Source organism: Poecilia reticulata, chromosome 2, assembly GCF_904066995.2.
Source record: "Poecilia reticulata chromosome 2, P_reticulata-male-v2, whole genome shotgun sequence".
NCBI classification, from domain to species: Eukaryota; Metazoa; Chordata; class Actinopteri; order Cyprinodontiformes; family Poeciliidae; genus Poecilia; species Poecilia reticulata.
In genome coordinates this window covers 14,517,080-14,539,628 of record NC_088831.1, presented here as the reverse complement: position 1 = coordinate 14,539,628, position 22,549 = coordinate 14,517,080, and the positions used below count along the sequence as shown (strand labels likewise).

The window sequence follows — 22,549 nt, the reverse complement described above, 5'->3', positions numbered from 1 at the left end:
AGCAGCTTAGGTTTTCATATTTTGTAGCTGCAGATTCATCCTTTGCTATGAATGATGAATCGTTCACTAAAGTAATGCTGTTACTTTAAGAAAGACATTAATAAATGGAGAACACTCCCGCTTTCAATCAGGCCTTATATCCCTCTGTGGAGGGATATAAGGCCTGACCTGATAACCTACATTGATGTTTTTTGGCTCTTTTTCTTCAAACTCAATGAGCTTTGACAAATTTCCTACTTTTTCTCCATTCATTGTTTTTTACAATCTCTTCAGGTTATTCACTTTTTGCACCTACAACACTTCTCTTAATTTTATCAAGATCATTTAGACCAGTGGTGCCCAAAGTGGGTCCTCTAGCTCCTGCATCCTGCATGTTTTAGTTCTCTCCCTGCGGTGATAGTAACAACCTTTTCAACATCTCAATGTTCTTCTTAGGCCTCCAATAAGCCGTCATTTGATCCAGGTGCGTTAAACCAGGGAGAGAATTAAAACATGCAGGATGCCGGGCCTCCAGGACCCACTTTGGACACCCCTGATCTAGAGGGATCCCATAAATCACTCCTCACATTTTTTGTTTGCTCCCATGATTTTGTTCTCCAACAGTTGTTTTTCTTGTTTTTTTTTTTACAAATATTATCCACATTTAAAGCCTTATTCTTTTGTTCTTTATTTTTTACAAACTACCAAATGGTTTCGATCTCTCAAAATCTTTACAATTTCAACATCTCCAATTATTTTTTTTTAAATTTCTTTTGACACCACAAATATTATGATATTATCTTGTTCTTCCTCGTTCTTAAGTTTTAATATTATTTTAAATTCCTCCCTCACAACTTTCCTCCTAACTATTCTTTCTTCTTCTGAGCTACTTCCTCCCAGTTCCTGTTTACTGCCTTGAGTATGACCAATTCCCATTCCTTCATCTATTTTATTTCACCCTTGAGTATCACCAATTCCCATTCCTTCATCTATTTTATTTCACCTGTGGGGAACCGGATAAAAGGGAACCGGTTCACTGAACCGGTTCCCAGCCAGAGGAGTTCAGTTCAGTTCAGCTCAGGTTCTGGTTCAGTTCTGTTTAATTTCAACATTTTCTTTATTTGCAGAGAAATTCAGCTTCACCTTTTTATCGTGCAGATGACTGAAACACAAACTGCAGCATTCATGAATAAAAATAATTTAAAGTGCATCAGAGTCTGTAACTGATCAACATTAGAAGTCATTCTGTTTCTGCAGAGCTGAGGATCCACAGCCTCCTGGTTCGGTTCTGGAAGGGCCACCGCGTTGGGTTGGTTCCAGTTGGTTCTGACCCGCATCGTCTCTGCAGGTGTGATGGATGACCTGACTGCAGCTCTGCCTGGGCTGGAGGAATGGCTGCCTTCTGCCTCCTGCTGGTGGATTTTACTCTTCACCTGGTCTGTGGCTCAGAGCGACTGTTTGCTCACAGGTGGGTCAGGAAGGAACTACTGCAGGGGCGAAGGTTCAGCTGAGATTATTTTCTTGCTTCTGTGCAAAGATGAATAAGACAACTATATAATTGTTCTGACTTTATTTTAATTTCTACTGTGATGCTGTAGAAACTTGGTTAAATAGTTTAACATGCTTAAATACCACAACACTAAAAACTGAGGTGCATGAAATTATTTAATAGTGAATCGAAACCAAAGTGTTTAAAATGTAAGAGCAGTTAAAATGTCATCAGCAGCACCGTGTGAACCAGGACTCTATCGCCCCCATGTGGTGGTGGATAATTAAGCAAACAATAGAAATGTCTCCAGTTCTATGGAATCGCTTTATCTTTGTTCCAGCTAAAAGTAAAGGTCAAAGGTTATCAGCATGCTGGTTTAGTCTCCAACAGGATGTGACACAGTATCTCTTCTGTAACCCAGTGTTTGTGTTTCTGTTTTTTGCTGCAGAGCCTGGAGGTTCAGCTGGACTGTCTGACCTGACGGTGACCCGGGTCATCGACCTGATCCAGTAAAAGGAGTTTTATTCGCATGAGTTATCACTCATATTTCAAGTTTCACTCTTAATTTAAAAAGGTAAATTTGTTTCTGCTGTTCACATAAAAGGATTGTATGGAAATTCCTGAATCACTTCATATGATTTGTTTCCTTGGAACGTGGAGAAAGTAGTGATTTGATTCTTTCCTTCAGCTGTTTCCTTGTTCTGCAGATCATCCCAGCCTGTGTCTAACAAACCTCAGCCTGATCACGCTGCTTTCAAGGCCGCTTTCAGTCGGTAAACCAACCAGACTTCCAACAGGTGTTGAGGTGAAGAGGGGTGCCTTGTTGCCATGGTTATGGGCCGTCTCAGAGTGGGGCCTGCTGATTGGTGTGGCTTCAGGTCAGTCCATACAGAACCAGACTGCAGGTGAATTTGGCAAAAACTGAAGTGGCTGCAATAAAAGGAGCTTTTGTTAAGATGTTTCAGAACTTTATTTGGGTAACAAACAAAGAATCTTGTCAAGTTACAGATTAAATTTGTCTTTTCTAGGGGAGAAGTGGTGAGATGAAATCAGAGAGACTTTGATGTGAATTTTTAAAACTTTTATTTTGTTGCAGATGTTTAAAGTCCAGCAGAACCTTCAACTGGGCTTCCTGGTTCCTGAGCAACCTGGTGAGAAAAACAAAAATTTTCTGTCTTTATTTTCCAGTCTTCTAAGCAAAGCGGAGCTGAAGTATCATCAGGTCTACTGGATCTGGTCTGCCAAGAAACTGATTGATATCAGGTACAATGTTGTAGCTGAACTCACATGTATTCAGGTTTGTTAAATGTAAATAAAAAGAAAAACCTTCCTTTGTTTGTGTGCTGTCTTTTTCTTTTTTTGGACCCTTGAGTAAAATTATCCAGGCTTCAGAACGACACAGTTGCAACAGGCAGTTCTGGCTGTGCAACGAGCTGCAACTCAAAGATCAAATCAGAAACATTTGGAAAGACTTCAGCCCCATCTGTCTGTTCAATAAAGACAAATGGGGAACTTTCTGGATGATGAAATGTCACATTTTCTTTTGGTTGAACTGATGTCTTTGAATAGGCCGACTGTCAAAGGTCCCTTCATTCAGCCAGTCAGGAGGACACTTTATTTCCCATGGTGCTTTGCCCCACTGCCCTGTCAACAAAATTCACCTGGAAATCAAATCTCCTTCAAAGAATAAAGAAGGTGACATCAAAGTGCGTCTGAAAGGATCAATTATCTGGCCAACATCAGATTAGTTACTAAAACAGAACTACAGTCGTTCTGCTTGGTTTTCCTCTTGAACTGAGATTCAAACTTACCTGTTTTTGTAGGTCAGAGTGCAAACGTGTGTAACCAGGCTGATCTCCACATCCCGTCGGCCTGGTGACGAAGAAGAAAAGTTCACTCAAATTTACACTTTAAACCACATTAACTGAAACAAGTTTCTACTAGAGTTCACACTAAATGTTCTGACATTTAGCAAACAAATTATTTTGGTAATTTTATCTAAATTACAGCAAAAACTATGTAGTCTGATTTTACTTCAATGACAAATGTGTTTTATTTATTTATTTTTATTTTTTTTCCTGGTTTCTCTTCTCCACAAACAAACTGAGTCAAAGCCGTTTTCAGGTCAGTCACACATCAACACCATCAGCAGGTTTTTGTTTCTCCAGTTCAGTCTTTAGGACGTTTCTTCAATGTCCTGAAATCAGCACTGAGTTTGGACAGTTTCTCAGTTAAACCAGTTGGTTCAGTGCGTCCCTTTGGCCTTCCTCTTCCTCTTTCCATTGTACAGTTGTAGGATTGAACTAAACTCGTCTTTTCCACCTGTAGCTTTTGTACTATATTTTGGAGTCCAAACAACAAGACCTCCAGAACATTTGTCTCATGTTACCGTAGCAGAGGGATTTTCTGCCTGTCAGTAGAACCGGGTCAGACCACAGACCCCTTCCTCCGTCTGAGGGGGTTGGTGGTTTCTGAACAGAAACAGGAAGTAACAGATTCTCACATTTCCCAGCAGCGCTACTCTGGTTCCAGTTCAGGAAGAAACTGCTGATGGATCTGCTGTGGATGGTTCTGCTGCTGGTTCTGGTCGGATCACAGGCCCAGAAACTGGTGGATGTTACTGGAGAACTGGGTCAGGATGTGACTTTAACCTGCTCCCTTAACCACACTGAGGTCTACTGGTTCATGGAGGTCCAGAACCAGACCAGAACAGGAATCGGACCAACCGGTTCTTCAGTTCCTACTTACTTCTCTCCTGACTTGGAGAATACCAAATATTCTCTGTCTAGGAACCGGTTGACGGTCCGAAACCTCTCTGTGGACGACGGCGGGATGTACTTCTGTGAGAGGAGGGAAGACGGTGGGACGGTTCATGGAGACCCGGTCAGGTTGATCATCTCAGGTTGGTTCTGTAGATCTGATTCTGCTCAGGAGAAAAGTCCAGATGGCTTCATTAAAATTATTACTGAGCTGTGTGTTGGTCTCAGCTCTCTGATTTTCTACCTTCGTTTACCTTCAAACTCCAGAACTTTCCATCTTCACCAGGCTCTCAGCTACATGAGCAGCAGTAACTGTCTGTCTGTCTGTCTGTCTGTCTGTCTGTCTGTCTGTCTGTCTGTCTGTCTGTCTGTCTGTCTGTCTGTCTGTCTGTCTGTCTGTCTGTCTGTCTGTCTGTCTGTCTGTCTGTCTGTCTGTCTGTCTGTCTGTCTTTGTCCAGATGTCTTCCTGTCCAACGGTTCCTTTGTCCAGCCAGACGTCCCCATCACGTCTGCCTCTGTATATGAGAACCTGGCGTACTGGAAACGCGTATCGTTGATCATCAGCTGTGCGTCCGCTCTGTTAGGTCGGTGTGGTAGTGGAGGTTTATCCCTCAGCTGATCTGAAGATAAACTCATCCTCTCATCCTCTCATGATCTGTTTGCAGGCTGTTGTGGTTACTGTTGTTGCAAGAAGGAGGGTGAAGATGCCGATCAGCAGATGGAGATGGAGAATCAACAGATGAATCCATCAGATGATTGTGAACTTTAACCCCCTGAATCTGTTGTGGCTCCTATCTCTTTAAGAAGCACATCCTCTTTTGAAAATTTTTTGTTTCCTCTGATTGGTCCGTTTCAGGAAGACATCTTCTGTCTGCTCCTTCTATCATATTTACTTCAGATGTTTGATTGTTATTTGATGAAGGCTACTGTAAAAACATTTCAGCCACTCATACAGGGTCAAATAAGGTGCAGTTTGTAATGCAGTAAAATATTAACAGCAATAATTTGGTTTATTTAAAAATGTGGTTGTTCATTTTTATAGTCATATTCTGCAATCTAAAGTGTTTCTGCTGCAGTTCTGCAAAATAAACTAATTTCACCATCAAACTGGTCTTACTGATTTATCTCAAAAATGTATCTTCTGGTTCTGATTGGACCTTTTCTAACAGCAGTCAGCCCTGTTCCCTCCTGGAACAACAACCTCAACTGGGTCCAAAAGAACCTGTTCCAGAAATCACAGTTTCTACAATAAATTTGATTTCATGATAAAAAGTCTGAACTAAACACAGAGAAAACAAAAGAATCTGGATCAGCAAACATCTAAACCTGCTTCTTCAGAACCGCATCTTTAAAATCAACAAATTGAACAGAACCTCTTCACAAGTCAAGATCCAACATCTCAGCAAATGCAGCTTCAGAACCAAAGTTCTGGTTCTGTTTGCTCACCAGAACTGCATTATATACAGTTTTATTCTCCGCAGAATCAAAAGGAAATCAGACACCAACCTTTAAAGCAGAGATAATGGATCCCTCCAGAACCAGGACCAGAGTCCTCCTGGCCGCTGAAGAAGTAAAGAAGTTGTCCCTCCAGTCTCCCGTCAGAGACAAACAGCCTGTCCTCAGCTGGTTGTCGCTCCGGGACGCTGCTGGATGTCTCCATCTAGTGGACAGAAGCTGCACCGTCTCAAAACAAGATTTAAAAACACAAAAATGTTCTCAAACAGAATTAACAAACAGTAAGGTGATGCATTTATGGATTAACTGGTTAATAACCAGATGCTAAAAGTGACTGATAAGAGAAAGTTTTTTTTTTTTTACAGAATGTGAATCAGGAGAAGCTAAAACTGATGATTTCTGGTAGTACAGATTTACAGACAAAGAATGTTTTTTTTGATTTTGGGCTTCATTTCTGATCTGAGTGACCAGTTCAACAGTCTGTATACTAAAGTTAATGATTAATCTGATTAATTGTTCTCTATAAAGTTAAATGTTTGATTACAAACTGAATCCTCAGAGATCTTCAGCCTCCTGCAGTTCTTCATTCTGTCTCATGCAGGCGCTGTGGATCAGTCGCTTTGAGTTTCTCTCATCTTCATTCTGGGATTTTACCCATCAGGTTGGATGGTTTCTGCTGGTGAACTAATAACTTTAAATCTGACTCAACTGAGCTGAGTTTTGAGCTTTGACTAGGACACCACTGTAGTGATGCTTTAGCCGTTTGTTTTGGGTCTCTGCGTTTCCATCTCAGTACTCTCAGTGAATGAAAACTTCAGTTTTGGTCTCATTTGACCACAGCACCTTCCTCTTTACATTCACAGAGTCATCCTCATCAACACAATACTTCCTGTTTGGAATAAAAGGTGTCTATATACTGACAGGTCAGGTGACTCTGATTAGACGCTCACAGGAAGTGTAGCTGAGTCTCTCTGCTGCCTCACAGCAACAGCTGGGTCTGATGAATCTGCTGGGGACGGTTCTGCTGCTGGTTTTGGTTGGTTCAGAGGCAAAGAATCTGGTGAATGTTCCTGTAGAACCGGGTCAGGATGTGACTTTAACCTGCTCCCTTAACCACACTGAGGTCTTCTGGTTCATGGAGGACCAGAACCAGACCCGAGTAAGAATCGGACCGTTCTCCTCTCCAGCAGTGTCCGGCTACGACCATCAGACCAAATATCTGACGGATGAGACCCGGCTGGTGATTAAAAACGTCTCTGCTGAGGACAGCAGGCTGGTCTCCTGCGGGACAAAGGAGGATGATGAGGTGGAAACCTTCAGGCTTCTTCTACCAGGTACGATCTTCCTGTTCTACCTCCCACACCAGCAGGAACACATTCTAGTTTTGTTACATTTTACTGAGACCCCTTGGTCTGAGGTAGATCCTCGTGGTGGGGGTTGTCATGGAGACACAATATAGGAAATAGGAAGTGACTCCTGAAGGTCATTGAAGTACAGATGTAAGCTTCTGGTTGGTGAATCAAACCATCTGATCATATTGAGATGTGTTGGGAAAAAATATGGAACAAAAGCTCATAGATAGTCGGTACGATGGGCGACAAAGGACTCAAGAGTCTGGAGGCGACGCCCTCTTGAGGTCAACTGGTCCACAGCAGGATCTGAGCTGGAGTCAGACAGAGAACCTCCTCAGTTCTCAGCTTCATTGAGATTAAAGCTGACTTGTTTCTGGGTTAGAGTAGAAACATCTGTAACCAGGCTGTTCTCCACATCCTGTCTGTTCCTCTGCTTGGTTTTGCTACAGGTCAAAGATGAAAAGGTCACCCACACATTTACACTTCAGACAAAATTAATATATGCTGAATTAAGATACACATACTATTTTTTACGTGACACTATTTGTTTCTCACTGACTGAAGTTAAATGAAACCGAACTTGTCTTGTTTTAGGTCAGCTAGAATCGCAAAAAGTAAATGCCAGAAAACTTAGCAAGAACTTTTAAAAAAAATTTTGTAACCATCTTCGAATTAAGAAGTTTACAAGTTTACATCAGGATCAAGGATAACTGTCTTTAAGATGCGTGATTTGGGTCAAAGCTGTTGGGTTTCCTCCAATAAGTTTCTCCCAATAGTTTGCTTTAGTTGGTCCATTCCTCCTGACAGAACTGGAGGAACCACATCCATTTTCTCACTATATTTTTGGCAGTTAATTATTTTTAAGAAATAATTTTGTTGTTTCTAATTAAGCTAAAACAAGAAAGGTTTGGTCTTATTTATCTTCAGACAGTGAGACAGTGAGAAAAAATGTGTGTGTCTTTTTATTCAGTGTGTGAATGATGTCACTTCCTGTTTGGTATTTTTGTGTCAGTAGAGACTAAAAGGTTTAATAAAATATTTTTACAGTACACTATTGAAGGGAAAATAAACTTTCTGGTGTGCACCAGATAACTCAGGTTTCAGGTTTGGGCTGCCTTCAATGTCCCTTTAGAGGCTCCGTAATTTTGTGACATTTGGTTTTAACAGATTGCAGAAAATAATCTGTAATCTGTGTGACTGTCTCCAGCTGGAACTGCTCTTCATCTCAGACTTTAAACCCTCTTCCTGATGTCTTCAGACTTTATATTACATAATAAGGTAATGATCAGCAGTGACTGTTTGTGTTGTCTATTTCCAGATGTCCCCGACCCACTGTCCACCTGTCCTCCTGTCCTGATGAAAGTCTACAACTATGAAATGGATTGGCCAACTTTCATCAAGATCTTACTTGGTATCCTTGGTATCCCGGCTGCTATAGCAGGTCAGTGGCGTTGACGTTTCTGTCAGCTGGTCTGAAGATAAACTCTCTCACTCTCTCATGTTCTGTTGGCAGCTTGTTATCGATGTTGTAAGAAGAAGAAGGACGAGGATGAAGCTGCCAACCAGCAGACAGCGATGGAGAATGGACGGATGAATCCACCAGATGATGGTGAACTTTAACTCCCTGAATCTGGCTTCTGTCTCTTTAAGAAACCCCCCAATCCCCTTCTGAAAGTGCTGGGATTTCAAAATAAAAGCTGGGTTTTGCAGAGTGAATTGTTGCTAAACTAATGCTGTGATCTGGTTATTTGGAACACAACCAATTTGTCAATTAGTCTAAACTAATATTAACTCATTTGGAGCTAATTTGACCTTAATAACAAAACTCCTCAATACAATCCCTGGTGTTCAGATTGACACTGAACTGTGATATAACTACAGATGATCCTATGAATTACTTCATGTTTTATTTTTACATATTTCTGCTGCTGTGTGCAAACTAAGATAAATTAGTTGATTTAATTTCCAATTTAATCTTAAATAAATAAACTGAATTGAGACATAAATAGCTGCGTTTCCAATACAAATGTGCTAAAAATGTTTTGTTCTAATCTCTTATAATTTTTACTGTTTTTATCTTTATTTCATCAATCTTTAATCTTTTCTCAGATGAGTGTTTCTACCTTAGTGAGTTTGTTGATTAAAGTATTTAACTGTAGTGTTTAATTATTATTGTTAATAAACTCTTGCGACAGAAATGTTTGTGTTTATTCCAAACATGTGAAGTAGCTTTCTGTTCAGAAACAACAGAGCTGGTCTTTTTCCTCCATCAGTTAATATGAACATAAAACCTTAATCAGGTTGATATTTATAGACAACAGACGGAACCATTTGGCATTTTCCTGATAAACAGGTGGGTAATTTTGGTAACTTTGATCTAAATTACTGGTTTTGTTAATAATTGTCCTCAGCAATCATTCATTTCAGGAGGGAATTTATTATGTGTGGCATGATCTTCTATGTTCCGCTCTACTTGAAACCCGTTAGTAATAATAATAACAGGATTGTCTGTTTGTAGACAGATGTTACATAAAGCTTGATTCAAACGGCTGAGTGGGTGTTTGTTTTACTTTCACTTTTACTGTGACGTGGATCTTCCTACTGAAGATCCATCAGGGAACAGAATCAACTTTAAGGAAAATCAGCGGCAACTCGGTGAGTTCCTTCAGACCCGTCCAGAACAAGAACCGTCCAGAACCCTGCGGCTCTGTTCGAGGCTCCTCGCTCCGCCCAGACCGCCCGGAGGGCCGCGTTGTCCGTCTGTCTGTTCATCTGATGTCTCCATGTCCAGCTGGAGGACACATCAGAGGACAGACTGCGTCTGCGTCACTTCCTACCGATTTATCCAAGTTACGTCTTTACAACATCAGCAGATCTAAGACGACGTCAAACTACCAGCTTTGGCTCTATCTAGTGGACAAGTTGTAGAATTATAACAATCTGATATAAACAGGAAACGGCTGATGTTTCCATAGCAACCATGTGAAGCGCGATCAGAGTTGACGTTGAGGTGAATGATGAGTGTTTCCTCCTCAGATGAAGGAGGACGGTGTGTGAGCAGAGCAGCATGGAGGACGGAGAGGACGCAGTCCGTCCCTCTGGACCGTCTCAGTGTGGACATGAGGACCAGAGGTGAGTGTCCATCTGTCCCTCCAGACTTATGTGCAGTCTCATTTCCATTCTGTCCTGTTCAAACTCTGAGCTAACTGTAGAAATCTGCTGCTTTCAAGGGTAAAGTCAAAAAGTCTCTCAGTCATAAAACATTTCAGTATTCATCCACCTGAGCTCCAACGGTTACCTTTAGCTCCTTTCTCGGATAAAAACTACAACTCCCAGCATGCATGTGGCTGTACAAGGCCACATAACTTCATGTTTCACCATCGTGCCTCGTAGCTGCTTAAAAATCAATCAATACATTGTGGATAAAGCATGAAAGGTCACAGCACCTTTCCCAACACGTAACCTTTCCTGAAAGGCTTGGCAGCGTTTCAGATATTTAAAATAAAAATCAAACCTATAATTATTGATAAACTGATATGACAGCTTACATCATGACACATTTATCAGCCCCTATCTGAAGTGGTCTCCTGCTGTCCTCTCTCTCTGTCTGACAGGTACAGGTGCCTGGATGGGCCAACTTCCTTCTGCTCATCTCAGAAGAGTGCTGCGTCCATGGAGCCGCCGCTGCAGTTCACTGGAAAAGAGTAATTTTATTTTATGACTAATTTCAAGAGGAACAAACTAACATCTTCCATGTGTGTGTAACCAGATTCATTTGTTGCCAAAGAGCAACAAATGAAGCGCTGTGTTGTGTAAAATGAGACAGGATGACTGATGGCCTGATGGCCACCCAGCAAACATCAGTTCACCTGGTTATGTCAAAGGAATCATAAAAATAACTGGGCTACGTTTGTGCAGCAAAACATTTTATTTTGCTGCTTTTGGTTTGAAGATATTAATGAAAGTTTAAAGGTCAAAAGTTCAACCATTGGCCCCTCCTCCCTCCACTACCCAAATCTAACAAAATTAGTGTCAAACATTTGTGCTACTTTTATGCAGCTCTGATTTTCGTTTGGGATTTTCAAAGCCAAACTCGCTGGAAGAATCGATAGAACCTGATTTTATCCAGGTGGATCAGATGACAAAGCTAATTGGGTTCTGTTTTTAATTTTCTCTCCCTGTAACATCCTGATGGAGACATCATGGTGAAAGTTTCTAATGCTACCCGTTTCTTACTCTCTAGTCGAATCTTTCCCACGCATAACTGCTTATCCATTGCTGCGTCCATGGAGCCACCACTCCAGTTTGCTCCCAACAGGTAATTAGCATCTGAATACAATATAAATGTTAAATGTACAGATAAGGGTATTTACTATCTGGTTCCTCCACAGAGTGGACCTTCAGAGCTCAGAGATTCCCACTGGTCCGTCTGTCCAGCAGCACCAAACAGAGCTGGACTCCATATTTATGGTCAGTACATCGGTTCTGTTCAGTCTTTGTTGATCAGAGGACTGTCAGTCTGTCCAACATGGACCTGATGTTTAGATCTAGTCTGATGTGTCCCTCATTTCTCATTCTGTTCCAGCTGCTGGAGGAAAACATTGTCACATTTGTGAAGAACGAACTGAAGAAGATCCAAAAGGTTCTGAGTCCAGATGACCCAGGATGCTCAGAGGGTCAGAGTGAGGATGAGGAGGCGATGGGGGGTGAGGATGAAGAGCAGAGAAGGAGCAGCAGAGAGGCAGTGATGAAGATCACCCTGAACTTCCTGAGGATGATGAAGCAGGAGGAGCTGGCTGAACGTCTGCAGAGCAGTAAGAGGATTTCTATAAAACATTTCCTGCTTGGTTTACCGACTGTCTATGTTATCAGGTACACTTAGGTAATTTGGTAAAACAGACTGCGAATCAGCCAATCACATGGCAGTAACTCTATCCAGAAGTGGTGAGGAGGATCTGTTGAAGGTAAATGAGTATCAGAAAGAGGAAGAATTAGGATGTTGGGGCCAGATGGGCTCACCTGGTGTCTCAGAACCTGAAATTTCCTGGATGTTTCACTCATAATCAGTGTTTGTTGTGGTGTCAGGCATCTAGTGCCCTATTGGTAGAAACGGTTCTATCCTTGATGTTCTCGATTTCACCATTAAGTGGTGGAGGATGAACATTCTAGATAGCCCAGTGTCTGCTGTTCCTTCGTCTAAATCTGTTCTCTGTTTCTGCAAACATCAGGTGCTTCCTGATGTAAGTTTAGAGCAGAGCTTCTCAAGTCCAGTCCTCATGCTTTGTGTAGCCTGGTTGATTTGATCCAAACCAGTTGATAGAAGCATGCTCAATTAGCATTTTTATTTTTTTGCAACATTTTATTAGCTAGCTGAAACATCACATGACAATTGGATGGAAACATGGAAACATGGTGTAACTAAGGAAGTAGACAAATAATTACATGAATTTCCATTATTCTGGAGAAGTACAGGTTCGCCTGATTTGGTTGTTTTTGTGTTTTATTTAGAACTGGTTCCTTCACCTTGTCAACATAAACTTAAATCCTCCCTAAAGAAGAAGTTCCAGTGTGTGTTTGAGGGAATCGCTAAAGCAGGAAACCCAGCTGTCCTGAACCAGATCTACACAGAGCTCCACATCACAGAGGGAGGAACTGGAGAGGTCAATGATGAACATGAGGTCAGACAGATTGAAACAGCATCCAGGAAACCACACAGACTAGAAACAACAATCAGACGAGAAGACATCTTTAAAGTCCTACCTGGAAGAGATCAACCAATCAGAACAGTGATGACAAAGGGAGTGGCTGGCATTGGGAAAACAGTCTTAACACAGAAGTTCACTCTGGACTGGGCTGAAGACAAAACCAACCAGAACATCCACTTCATATTTCCATTCACCTTCAGAGAGCTGAATGTACTGAAAGAGAAAAAGTTTAGCCTTGTGGAACTGATTCATCACTTCTTTACTGAAACCAAAGGAATCAGTAACTTTGAACAGTTCCAGGTTCTGTTCATCTTTGATGGTCTGGATGAGAGTCGACTTCCTCTGGACTACAACAACAAGGAGATCCTGACTGATGCTACAGAGTCCAGCTCAGTGGATGTTCTGCTGACAAACCTCATCAGGGGGAAACTGCTTCCCTCTGCTCTCCTCTGGATAACCACACGACCTGCAGCAGCCAATCAGATCCCTGCTGAGTGTGTTGGCATGGAAACAGAGGTCAGAGGGTTCAATGACCCCCAGAAGAAGGAGTACTTCAGGAAGAGATTCAGAGATCAGGAACAGGCCAGAATGATCATCTCCCACATTAAGACATCACGAAGTCTCCACATCATGTGTCACATCCCAGTCTTCTGCTGGATCACTGCTACAGTCCTAGAGGATGTGATGGAGACCAGAGAGGCAGGAGAGCTGCCCAGCACCCTGACTGAGATGTACATCCACTTCCTGGTGGTTCAGACCAAAGTGAAGAAGGTCAAGTATGATGGAGGATCTGAAACAGATCCACACTGGAGTCCAGAGAGCAGGAAGATGATTGAGTCTCTGGGAAAACTGGCTTTTGATCAGCTGCAGAAAGGAAACCTGATCTTCTATGAATCAGACCTGACAGAGTGTGGCATCGATATCAGAGCAGCATCAGTGTACTCAGGAGTGTTCACACAGATCTTTAGAGAGGAGAGAGGGCTGTACCAGGACAAGGTGTTCTGCTTCGTCCATCTGAGTGTTCAGGAGTTTCTGGCTGCTCTTTATGTTCATCTGACCTTCATTAACTCTGGAGTGAATCTCTTAGACATAGAAGAAATAAACTCTAAGCAGTCAAGAACAGAATCAAATGAATTCAAATCCTTCTATCAGAGAGCAGTAGATGAGTGTTTAACAAGTCCAAATGGACACCTGGACCTGGTCCTCCGCTTCCTAATGGGTCTTTCACTGCAGACTAATCAGAGACTCCTACAAGGTCTTCTGACACAGACAGGAAGTAGTTCAGAGACCAATGAGGAAACTGTTCAGTATATCAAGGAGAAAATCAATGACAATCAGTCCGTAGAGAAAAGCATCAACTTGTTCCACTGTCTGAATGAACTGAAAGATTGTTCTCTGGTGGAGGATATCCAACGGTCTATGAGTTCAGGACGTCTCTCCCCTGATAAACTGTCTCCTGCTCAGTGGTCAGCTCTGGTCTTCATCTTACTGTCATCAGAAAAAGATCTGGATGAGTTTGATCTGAAAAAGTATTCCCCTTCAGAAGAGGCTCTTCTCAGACTGTTGCCAGTGGTCAAAGCTGCTAAGAAAGTTATGTGAGTACAAACAGACCCTGATACATCTGGTTTATCATGCTCAGCTTGTTTTTATTGTGAAATATTATTGTGCGATTTCAGTTATTAGATTCTTTATACTATAGTTTTGAAGTCCGAATTTAAACTTGGCAAATAAAATGATGTCAATATTTGTTTGTGTCCTCAGACTAAGTAGCTGTAACCTCTCAGATAGAAGCTGTGAAGCTCTGTCCTTAATTCTTGGCTCCCAAACCTCTAATCTGAGAGAGCTGGACCTGAGCACCAACAACCTGAGGGATGCAGGAGTGACGCTGCTGTGTGCTGGACTGGGGAGTCCATTCTGTGAACTGGAAACGCTAAGGTAAGAGTGACAGTTCTGGTTTACATTAAATTATCTTTTCCAAGTTACTAACTAAAACACAAATATAAATAGACAGGAACAAATCAGATTAACTAAAACTGAAGAATGGGATCACGCCGTTATGTGTCACACCTCAGTTATCAGAGCATTAGTTTTTAAATCTTTATAAGCCAGGACATATCCACAAAAAGTAAAGACAGGAAATATTCAAAGAAAAAAACACTGAGAAAACCAGTTGAGGTTTTGAAGAGGTCGTGTCCCATGTGCCGTTCTTTCCTCCAGTCTCTCCGGCTGTCTGATCACAGAGGAAGGTTGTGCTTCTCTGGCCTCAGCCCTGAACTCCAGCGCCTTCCATCTTAAAGAGCTGGACCTGAGCTACAACCATCTGGGCGAGGCGGGAATGAAGATGCTCTCTTTTGGACGGGGCTGTCCAAAAGGGGGACTGGAAACTCTGAGGTATGAAGGGGCCACGCAAATCTGAGGAGATCTGATATGTCTCCCCTTATGGTGGTTTATGTTTTACATGAATGTTATCAACTAAAGGTGTGGGAACATGTTGTTCAGTTAGTATTGTCTATAAAACACCAGATGTGTTTTATAGAAAACACAGCCACTTTCCAGAGAAGTGGCACAACAGACCTAATTTTGGCACTGATAGCATGCCATACAGGCACCCCAGCTGCTTCCCATGATGAAGGCAACAACAGATGATAAACTTTGTAATCGGAATCTGAGTGATGGAAATTCAGTTTTTTTTAATTTTCATATAGAATTTATTTTACTGACTAATCTAAGCGGGTGTGATCCTGACTTCTAGAAAACGTCTGTGTCTCATAGCTCTACAGCAACCATAATATCAAAACTTTCTATTTAAATTTCTATTTAAATATCATTAGTAAGTTCTCCACTGAACATAGTACAGTTAGATTCCTATTGCTTGAATGAATAAAGATAAAATAACATAAGACCAATGAGATCAGTCTGTGGTGGGATGAGAACAACAGGAAGAGCTGCTTCACGGTGGACTGTCCCTGTCTCAGAGTAGGACAATGTGTGTCTCAGAGACACGTAATGTCCATGTTTATCTGCTGATGGAGACTGATGGTCTGACCTCCTCCTCCTCCTTTCAGGCTGGAGCCTGCTGGACTCCGATGGTTGAGACCAGGTCTGCAGAAGTGTAAGTGCTCATATTCAACCATCTTCAAACATCACTCATTCAGGAGTCATCAAAGTACCAATAAATTATCAATATCTACATTGTGTTTGTTCTCTCCATCAGATTCCTGTCAACTCACTATCGACACAAACACAGTGAGCAGAGAGCTCAAACTGTCTGAGGACAACAGGAAGGTGACCCGTCTTGAGGAGCTTCAGTCATACCCTGACCATCCAGACAGATTTGATAACTGCCCTCAGCTGCTGTGCAGAACTGGTCTGACTGGTCGCTGTTACTGGGAGGTGGAGTGGAAGGGGGAGGTTCGTATCTCAGTGACTTACAGAAGAATCCAAAGGAAAGGTAATGTTGACGACATTGTGTTTGGAAGGAACGATCAGTCCTGGAGTTTGGACTGCGCCGACATCGGCCGTTACTCCGTCTGGCACAGTAAGACAGGAACATCCATCTCCTCCTCTTCCTCCTCCTGCTCCTCCTCTCCCATCACTCACAGAGTAGCGGTGTATGTGGACTGTCCTGCTGGCACTCTGTCCTTCTACAGAGTCTCCTCTGACTCCCTGATTCACCTCCACACCATCAACACCACCTTCACTCAGACTCTTTACCCTGGATTTTCATCAGGTCGTTTGGCTCCTCAGTGAGTCTTCCTGAGGACTCTAGTCTCTACTAGCTCCTCCTGTACTCTCTCTGTAGCATCCTCCATTTGCCTTACTGTCATTTATTTTGCTATATTATAAATTATTACAACTGGTACCTCATGTTATGTCAGTTTGTGAACAATTTCCAGTTTACTGTGATGGACCATTCCATGTCCTTTCGGCTTGTAAGGATTGACTGAGGATGTTTTGATTCGATGTGGACGTTTTGTGAATAACTGCGCAGGTTGTACTTGCTGTATTAATCGTTCTGAACATCTTGCATTGTTACATATGTATTTGCTGCTGTTTGGTATTGGTCAGTGTTACTGTTTTAGATCAGAGCTTACAACTACTGTAGTGTTGAGTAGCTAATCCAAGTAGATTTACTAGTCAGTGGTTTTCTAAAGCTCAGCTGTTAATGATCCTGTGAGTTTTTTCAACAGTGCAGGAAAAGTTTATTTCTTTTCCAGCTTGATTTAATTATAATGATCCAAAGGGAAACTCTTAGCTTTAAGTCCAGGCCCTGATGCAGAACCATGTACCAAAGTTAGAACCAATTCTGTTTGCTGGATGCTGCAGCAAGTATGAAGTCAATCCACACTCCTGAGGAGTTGAGGAGACATGAAATCACTTCATGTCTCCTGTGGATTTCAGGTGAGGTATTGCTCTCCTTCCACATCGACTTCTGCTGCACTGGAGCTACTTCTCTTCTGATCCACTGCTGCATCCAGCAGAGACCACAGCTCACCTGTAAGTATTTTAAAAAGTCATTACACATAAATATATACGATACAAGCAGATGAAATGCAGCAGTACTGTCTAAAGTTAATTAGGAAATAAATAAAAACTCTCAAGAGTCTTCTCCTGCATCTTATGAATCAGGTAGCTTAAGAACATTGAACTGCTTTTAAACAAGAGCCAAGAGTTTTGAACTGAGGGTCCAGAAATGTGGCTACTGTCATGTTACTTCATGTCACTGTTAAGAAGCAGTAAGTTTTTCTTAAACATTTTGAATTTTAGTGTCTCAATGAGTCTTAGTGAAATGTTTGCTACCTTGTGGATGTGTCCTCAAGGTACAAAACCCAGCTCTTTTGTAGAAATAGTTGGACTGCCGGATGTAAGGGCTGCCATTTTGAAAGCTGCTTTGGTGCAAGTGATTCAATAAATAAGCTTTGATAGCCGAACAGCCAAAGTTTGACTGAATTCTTCTTTCCACACCTCTCAGTGTAACAACAGTCACATTCTTTAATGAGTCATCAGACATTATTGTCTGATAATTAAATTATCAGACACAAAGCTCCGTTATTCCAACTGTGACTTTATTTTGTTTTCTCAGTTTTTCTCTCCAGAGAAGTTCCACCTGGCAGAAAACCACAACGACACAAAACAAGAGATGGTCGCCGTTTTCTCGTAAGGATGCTGCAGGTCAATAACTCGATGCAACCTGCTGGGTTTCCTTAGATAGAAACGGTAACTACACCAAATCATATTTTCAAATGAATATTTATTGATGTTTTCATTGAACAAACAGTGGATAAAATAGTAAAACTAACAATCCCAATAACACAGGTTTTTGGGGGGATGGAGAGGGTTTAAACATCATTAGAGAAAAACATTGTAATTCCTATACTAAGAGATTTACTACTATATATAATAATACAATATATATTCAGCCCTAAGTCTTGTGTATATCTTTGAGAATTTTTTTTTAAAATAATCTTCACAACTAAAATTAATTTTAGCATTTCTGCTTAAAAACAACATTCAAAACTTTCAGTCTTTCAGTTCCTCTTGAGTGGATTCCACAGCCATCACATCACATCACATCACATCCTAAAGGTTTTCACCTTTGTTCATTCTTAGTAGATTGTTAAAATATGAGTCTAAGGTAGCTCTTTCCCCACAAACAGATAAGGTTGGTCTTCCATGTGGATCTTCATGTGTCTCTTTAAACTAGACTTCAAGGCGAGTCTTTTTCCACAAATATCACAACTAAAGGGTCGTTCACCTTTGTGGCTTTTCATGTGTCTCTTTAAACTAGACTTTACGTTAAATCTTTTTCCACATTCATCACAAGCAAAGGCTTTTTCATCCTTGTGGATTCTCATGTGTGCCTTTAAATTAGACTTTATGCTAAATTTTAAACCACATTCATCACAACCAAAGGGTTTCTGTCCTGTGTGGACACTCATGTGTACCTTTAAATTTGACTTTAAGTTGAACCGTTTTCCACATACATCACAACCAAAAGGTTTCTCTCCTCTGTGGATCCTCATGTGTCTCTTTAAACATAGCTGTAAGGAAAATCTTTTTCCACAGTCATCACAACTATAGGGTTTTTCTTGTGTATGGATTCTCATATGTGTTTTCAAATGTGACTTTATGCTAAATCTTTTCCCACAGACATCACAGCCAAATGGTTTTTCTCCTGTGTGAATTCTCATGTGTCTTTTTAAAGCTGACCTTTGGGAAAATCTTGTTTCACAATCATCACAACGAAACGGTTTTTCTCCTGTGTGAACTCTCATGTGTGTCTTTAAATGTGAGTTTAAGGTAAATCTTTTCCCACAAACATCACAACCAAAGGGTTTCTCTCCTGTGTGGCCTCTCATGTGTCTGTTCAAAGATGCACTTAGGGAAAATCTTTTTCCACAATCCTCACAACAAAAAGGTTTCTCTCCTGTGTGAACTCGTGTGTGTTTCTTTAAATCTGAACTTGAATTAAATGTTTTCCCACAGAAATCACAGGATAATGATTTCTCTCCTGTGTGGATTTTTGTGTGATTGTATAAAGATGACTTTAAGGAAAATCTTTTCCCACAAGAATCACAACCAAATGGTTTTTCATCAAATTCAACTTTTGTGCTTTTGCTTAAATGTGATTTTTGATGAATGCCATCAGTTTCAGAGTCTGACAATGGTCTAAGCTGAGATTCATGATGGTTCCAATCATCATCATCGTCATCATCTTCATCCTCCTCATCTTCCTCTTCAGTCTCTGAATGGCTCAAAGTTCCTCCAGGTGTATCTATATCTGGGTTCCTGCTGGACTCTGCTGCTCCACAGATCTCCACTTCAATTTCTGCTTTTATCTGGTCGCCTGAGCTGCTGGTTGGAAGATCTCCATTTTCTGTTTGGTGCTGATGAAGCTGAGACAACACTGGTTTCTCTTCATCATCCTCACTATTTACATAAACAATATTTAATGGAAACCTCGAAATATCAGGTTCCTCCTTCACTCTGAGCAGCTCCTCTTCCTGACTGGAACAGATTTGACCATTTTCCTCCTGTATGTGGAGAGGATCCACATCAGGACTCTGTTCTTCTGGAGGCTCTTCTTTAACATCTGCAGAAAACAAAGAAATACATGACATGCATTATGAACAACTTTATTCTGACAAAGTTACAAAGATGCTAAATATGAAAATTTAATAACCGTCAACGGTTCAGCAGTTTATCTGCCTTATGTAATTAGATACACAGGATCATTGGAATAAAACAGACCATTTGAAGTTCAGACAGAAGGGAACAGATGCACCACACCGTTAGCTGCAGAGGAAACACACACACACACACCCTTACTGCTGAAGGGAGCTGCGGTAGATGGAAACCTGCCAACCATCCCCTGCTTCACTCTGAGCTGCTCTCCTTCCTCACTCACACAGAGTTCTTCCTCCTCCTCCTTTATCTGGAGGCGCAGTGCCTCCTGCTGGTCCATATCAGTACTCTGGTCTGCAGGAAAAAGATATTATGAGCAACTTTTACTTCATGGTTCTCAGGTGGTAAAGACTCAAATTAAAAAAGAAAAAGTAATTCCCTTCCCTTTCCAGTGAAACAGATGGTTTGGGAAGTAGACGATGCCAATTTGAATGTAGCACTTATTTAGCAACATTAGCCGTGTTACTATTAACGTCGTCTACTGCGCATTTTGAAGCATAACATTAGAAAACATTGATGGGAAACTGCTAAATTTGTAACAAACTAATGTAAACGTTTTTAAATTAGTTTGAGGTTGTTTTGGCTTTTCTGAAAACAGTTACCATGAGCTAAAGAGGAAATGGAGACAAGTTTACTGAATATGTTCTGGCATAGCAAATGTTCCCACCCATTGCCTTACCAGAGGCACATTCCTGCTCTGGAACTTTTTTTTTTATCTGTGTGATAAAATCATAAGTGCAGTGAACATTGTGGATGTATTAATATATAGTTTATAGCAGTTTAAGGCATATGCAATCTTTTTAAAATCCCAAATGATGCAACATTTAATCCCATGAAAATGAAAACCTCGGGCTTAGTGCGACTGTAGAGATGTTTGCTTCTCCTCCCAGCAGAGGGCGCCGATGCGACACAAACATGACAAGACAAGAGTTTTCAGAGCGCAGAATAATAATGTGGCTGTTTTTCATTAGTCTTGTCAAGATTCACTAATTTATACATTATTTCATTTTTGGGTTATTTTTCATCTCTTCTGACAAACAACCATAGCTTTATCTCAGGGAGCTCATCTGAAGGTACAGTCAACAGTAGATATTCTCACTGAAAGTACTTTAATCTGTCCTGACACATCCAGATTATCTAATGTAAGCATTGCTTTGATCATTTGATCATTTTTAGTTAATCTGATTGGAAAAAGCATTTCTTTTGCGTTTATATAGTGTATTTTACTTTTTAAAATACCGGAATTTGCTAATAACTTCATATTTTTATCTGATGACATTTAAAATATTTTTTACATTTTTTTCCTAAATTTTATTGAGCAAAAACACTCCTGAAGTATTGCTACTTTTATTTGCGTACAATGTTTTGATAATAAGACATCTTGAGATATTATTCTTACTCGTCAACATATTAATACAGATAAATGAAATCACTATTCCGGATAGTGTAGTTGTGTATAGACAAAATGCATTTTCCCATATCTAGCATGTAATTTCGCAATTTCAGACAAAACCGATTTTATGTTAAAAAGGCCTGCCATAATACATCTTCTGTACCGTAATACACCAACTATTAGCGCATCGGAATCTACCTGCAACGTCGCAGCAAGTATCTCGGCCTCAGCTCGCTTCACCGCAGTCAGATGAAGCTACTGTCGTTTTAAATCTCTAAATTATTAGTGAGCAGAAACTCCTGTTGATGTTCCTACATCCATCAGCTGGCTAAAAACGATCCTAAACCAGATCTATGAAGAAGGAAATGCACTAACCTGATGTGTGCAGCAGGACTCTGGTCTGGAAAACGTCCTCCATCTTGTGGCGTCTCTTCCTCCGCTGCTGGAGCTCCTGCTTCCCTCCAGCTGAGCCTCAAGCCGCAAACGTCCTCCCAGAGTTCTTCATCATCATCATCATCATCATCATCATCATCATGATTAGCCTCCGCTATTGCTCTCTTCGCTCCAGCGACGCTCCCGCTGCTGACGAAACCTGAACAATGGAGGAAGAATCCTGAAGGGAGCACGAGGGGGCGGGGCCAGCGGAACCGGAAGTCCGGAACAAAAATTATAGTTCCGTTTTTACTCGTGTTTACAAACATTCCGTTCCAAAAATGATATTTAATGAGACATTTGAACTTGTCTCATGTAGCTATTTTCAGGTTAAATAGCCACACGAGAAGTAAAATGAATGCCAATAACGATGAGAGAAATCATTTTATCTGCTTTAGTTTGTTGTAAATTTGGATTTTTACTGATAATATCAACATTTTTGTGGTTAAAAATTTAAGTTACCCATTGCCTGTTGAAATACACGTAAGACGTCTGGGGCGAGGCGGTGCAGTGCTGTGCCTCCTCTCTGTGGGCGCTGTGTCACAGGCAGTTAGTGCATGCTTATTGATATTCATTTAATATCACCAATATACTTGTTTAATTACACATGTTCTGCATTGGTTGTTTCACAGTCTGATATATTTAATATATATTTAATATATTAGTTCCACACACTAATATATTGAATTAATTTTAGTGACATATTTAGTCTTTCTGATAGGTTATAAATGTGTGTTGAAAATACCGAGTGAAACAGAAAGTCCCGCGTCTGACTGATAGGGGGCAGTGCTGAGCACCAT

At 41.0% G+C, this 22,549-nt stretch overlaps 3 protein-coding genes, 1 long non-coding RNA gene and 1 pseudogene across 6 annotated transcripts; 3 read left to right on the top strand and 2 right to left on the bottom strand.

The window, feature by feature from the left end:
• Positions 1 to 1,826: 1,826 nt before the first annotated feature.
• On the bottom strand, positions 1,827 to 5,907 carry LOC145554081 (uncharacterized). The gene is made up of 3 exons (XR_014090112.1): positions 5,734 to 5,907; positions 3,280 to 3,340; positions 1,827 to 3,112 (listed from the first exon to the last, which is right to left on the bottom strand). It is a non-coding gene; the product is annotated as an uncharacterized LOC145554081 (long non-coding RNA).
• Positions 3,572 to 5,334, top strand: LOC145554065 (uncharacterized). Its single transcript, XM_081613339.1, has 3 exons — positions 3,572 to 4,370; positions 4,686 to 4,811; positions 4,893 to 5,334. Exons 1-3 carry the CDS (start codon positions 4,019 to 4,021, stop codon positions 4,994 to 4,996), a joined length of 582 nt encoding a protein of 193 aa, XP_081469465.1. The 5' UTR covers positions 3,572 to 4,018; the 3' UTR covers positions 4,997 to 5,334.
• Positions 5,908 to 6,147: 240 nt separating the features above from the next.
• On the top strand, positions 6,148 to 9,078 carry LOC145554067 (uncharacterized). The gene is made up of 3 exons (XM_081613344.1): positions 6,148 to 7,016; positions 8,353 to 8,475; positions 8,548 to 9,078. The coding sequence occupies exons 1-3, from the start codon at positions 6,683 to 6,685 to the stop codon at positions 8,652 to 8,654; spliced, it is 564 nt and encodes a 187-aa protein (XP_081469470.1). The 5' UTR covers positions 6,148 to 6,682; the 3' UTR covers positions 8,655 to 9,078.
• A 420-nt stretch (positions 9,079 to 9,498) lies between these two features.
• Positions 9,499 to 17,672, top strand: LOC108167070 (NLR family CARD domain-containing protein 3-like; annotated as a pseudogene). The gene is made up of 10 exons (XR_014089867.1): positions 9,499 to 10,166; positions 10,649 to 10,738; positions 11,278 to 11,352; positions 11,426 to 11,504; positions 11,620 to 11,848; positions 12,543 to 14,334; positions 14,501 to 14,674; positions 14,957 to 15,130; positions 15,805 to 15,851; positions 15,954 to 17,672. The product of XR_014089867.1 is annotated as an NLR family CARD domain-containing protein 3-like (transcript).
• A 301-nt stretch (positions 17,673 to 17,973) lies between these two features.
• On the bottom strand, positions 17,974 to 21,958 carry LOC103481384 (uncharacterized). Of its 2 annotated transcripts, none has more exons than XM_081613123.1 (3): positions 21,693 to 21,958; positions 20,063 to 20,218; positions 17,974 to 19,832 (listed from the first exon to the last, which is right to left on the bottom strand). In XM_081613123.1, exons 1-3 carry the CDS (start codon positions 21,733 to 21,735, stop codon positions 18,370 to 18,372), a joined length of 1,662 nt encoding a protein of 553 aa, XP_081469249.1. In that variant the 5' UTR covers positions 21,736 to 21,958; the 3' UTR covers positions 17,974 to 18,369. The 2 variants fall into 2 exon arrangements, with proteins under 2 accessions (XP_081469249.1, XP_081469252.1); XM_081613126.1 differs by having other exon boundaries at positions 20,069 to 20,218.
• Positions 21,959 to 22,549: the final 591 nt, after the last annotated feature.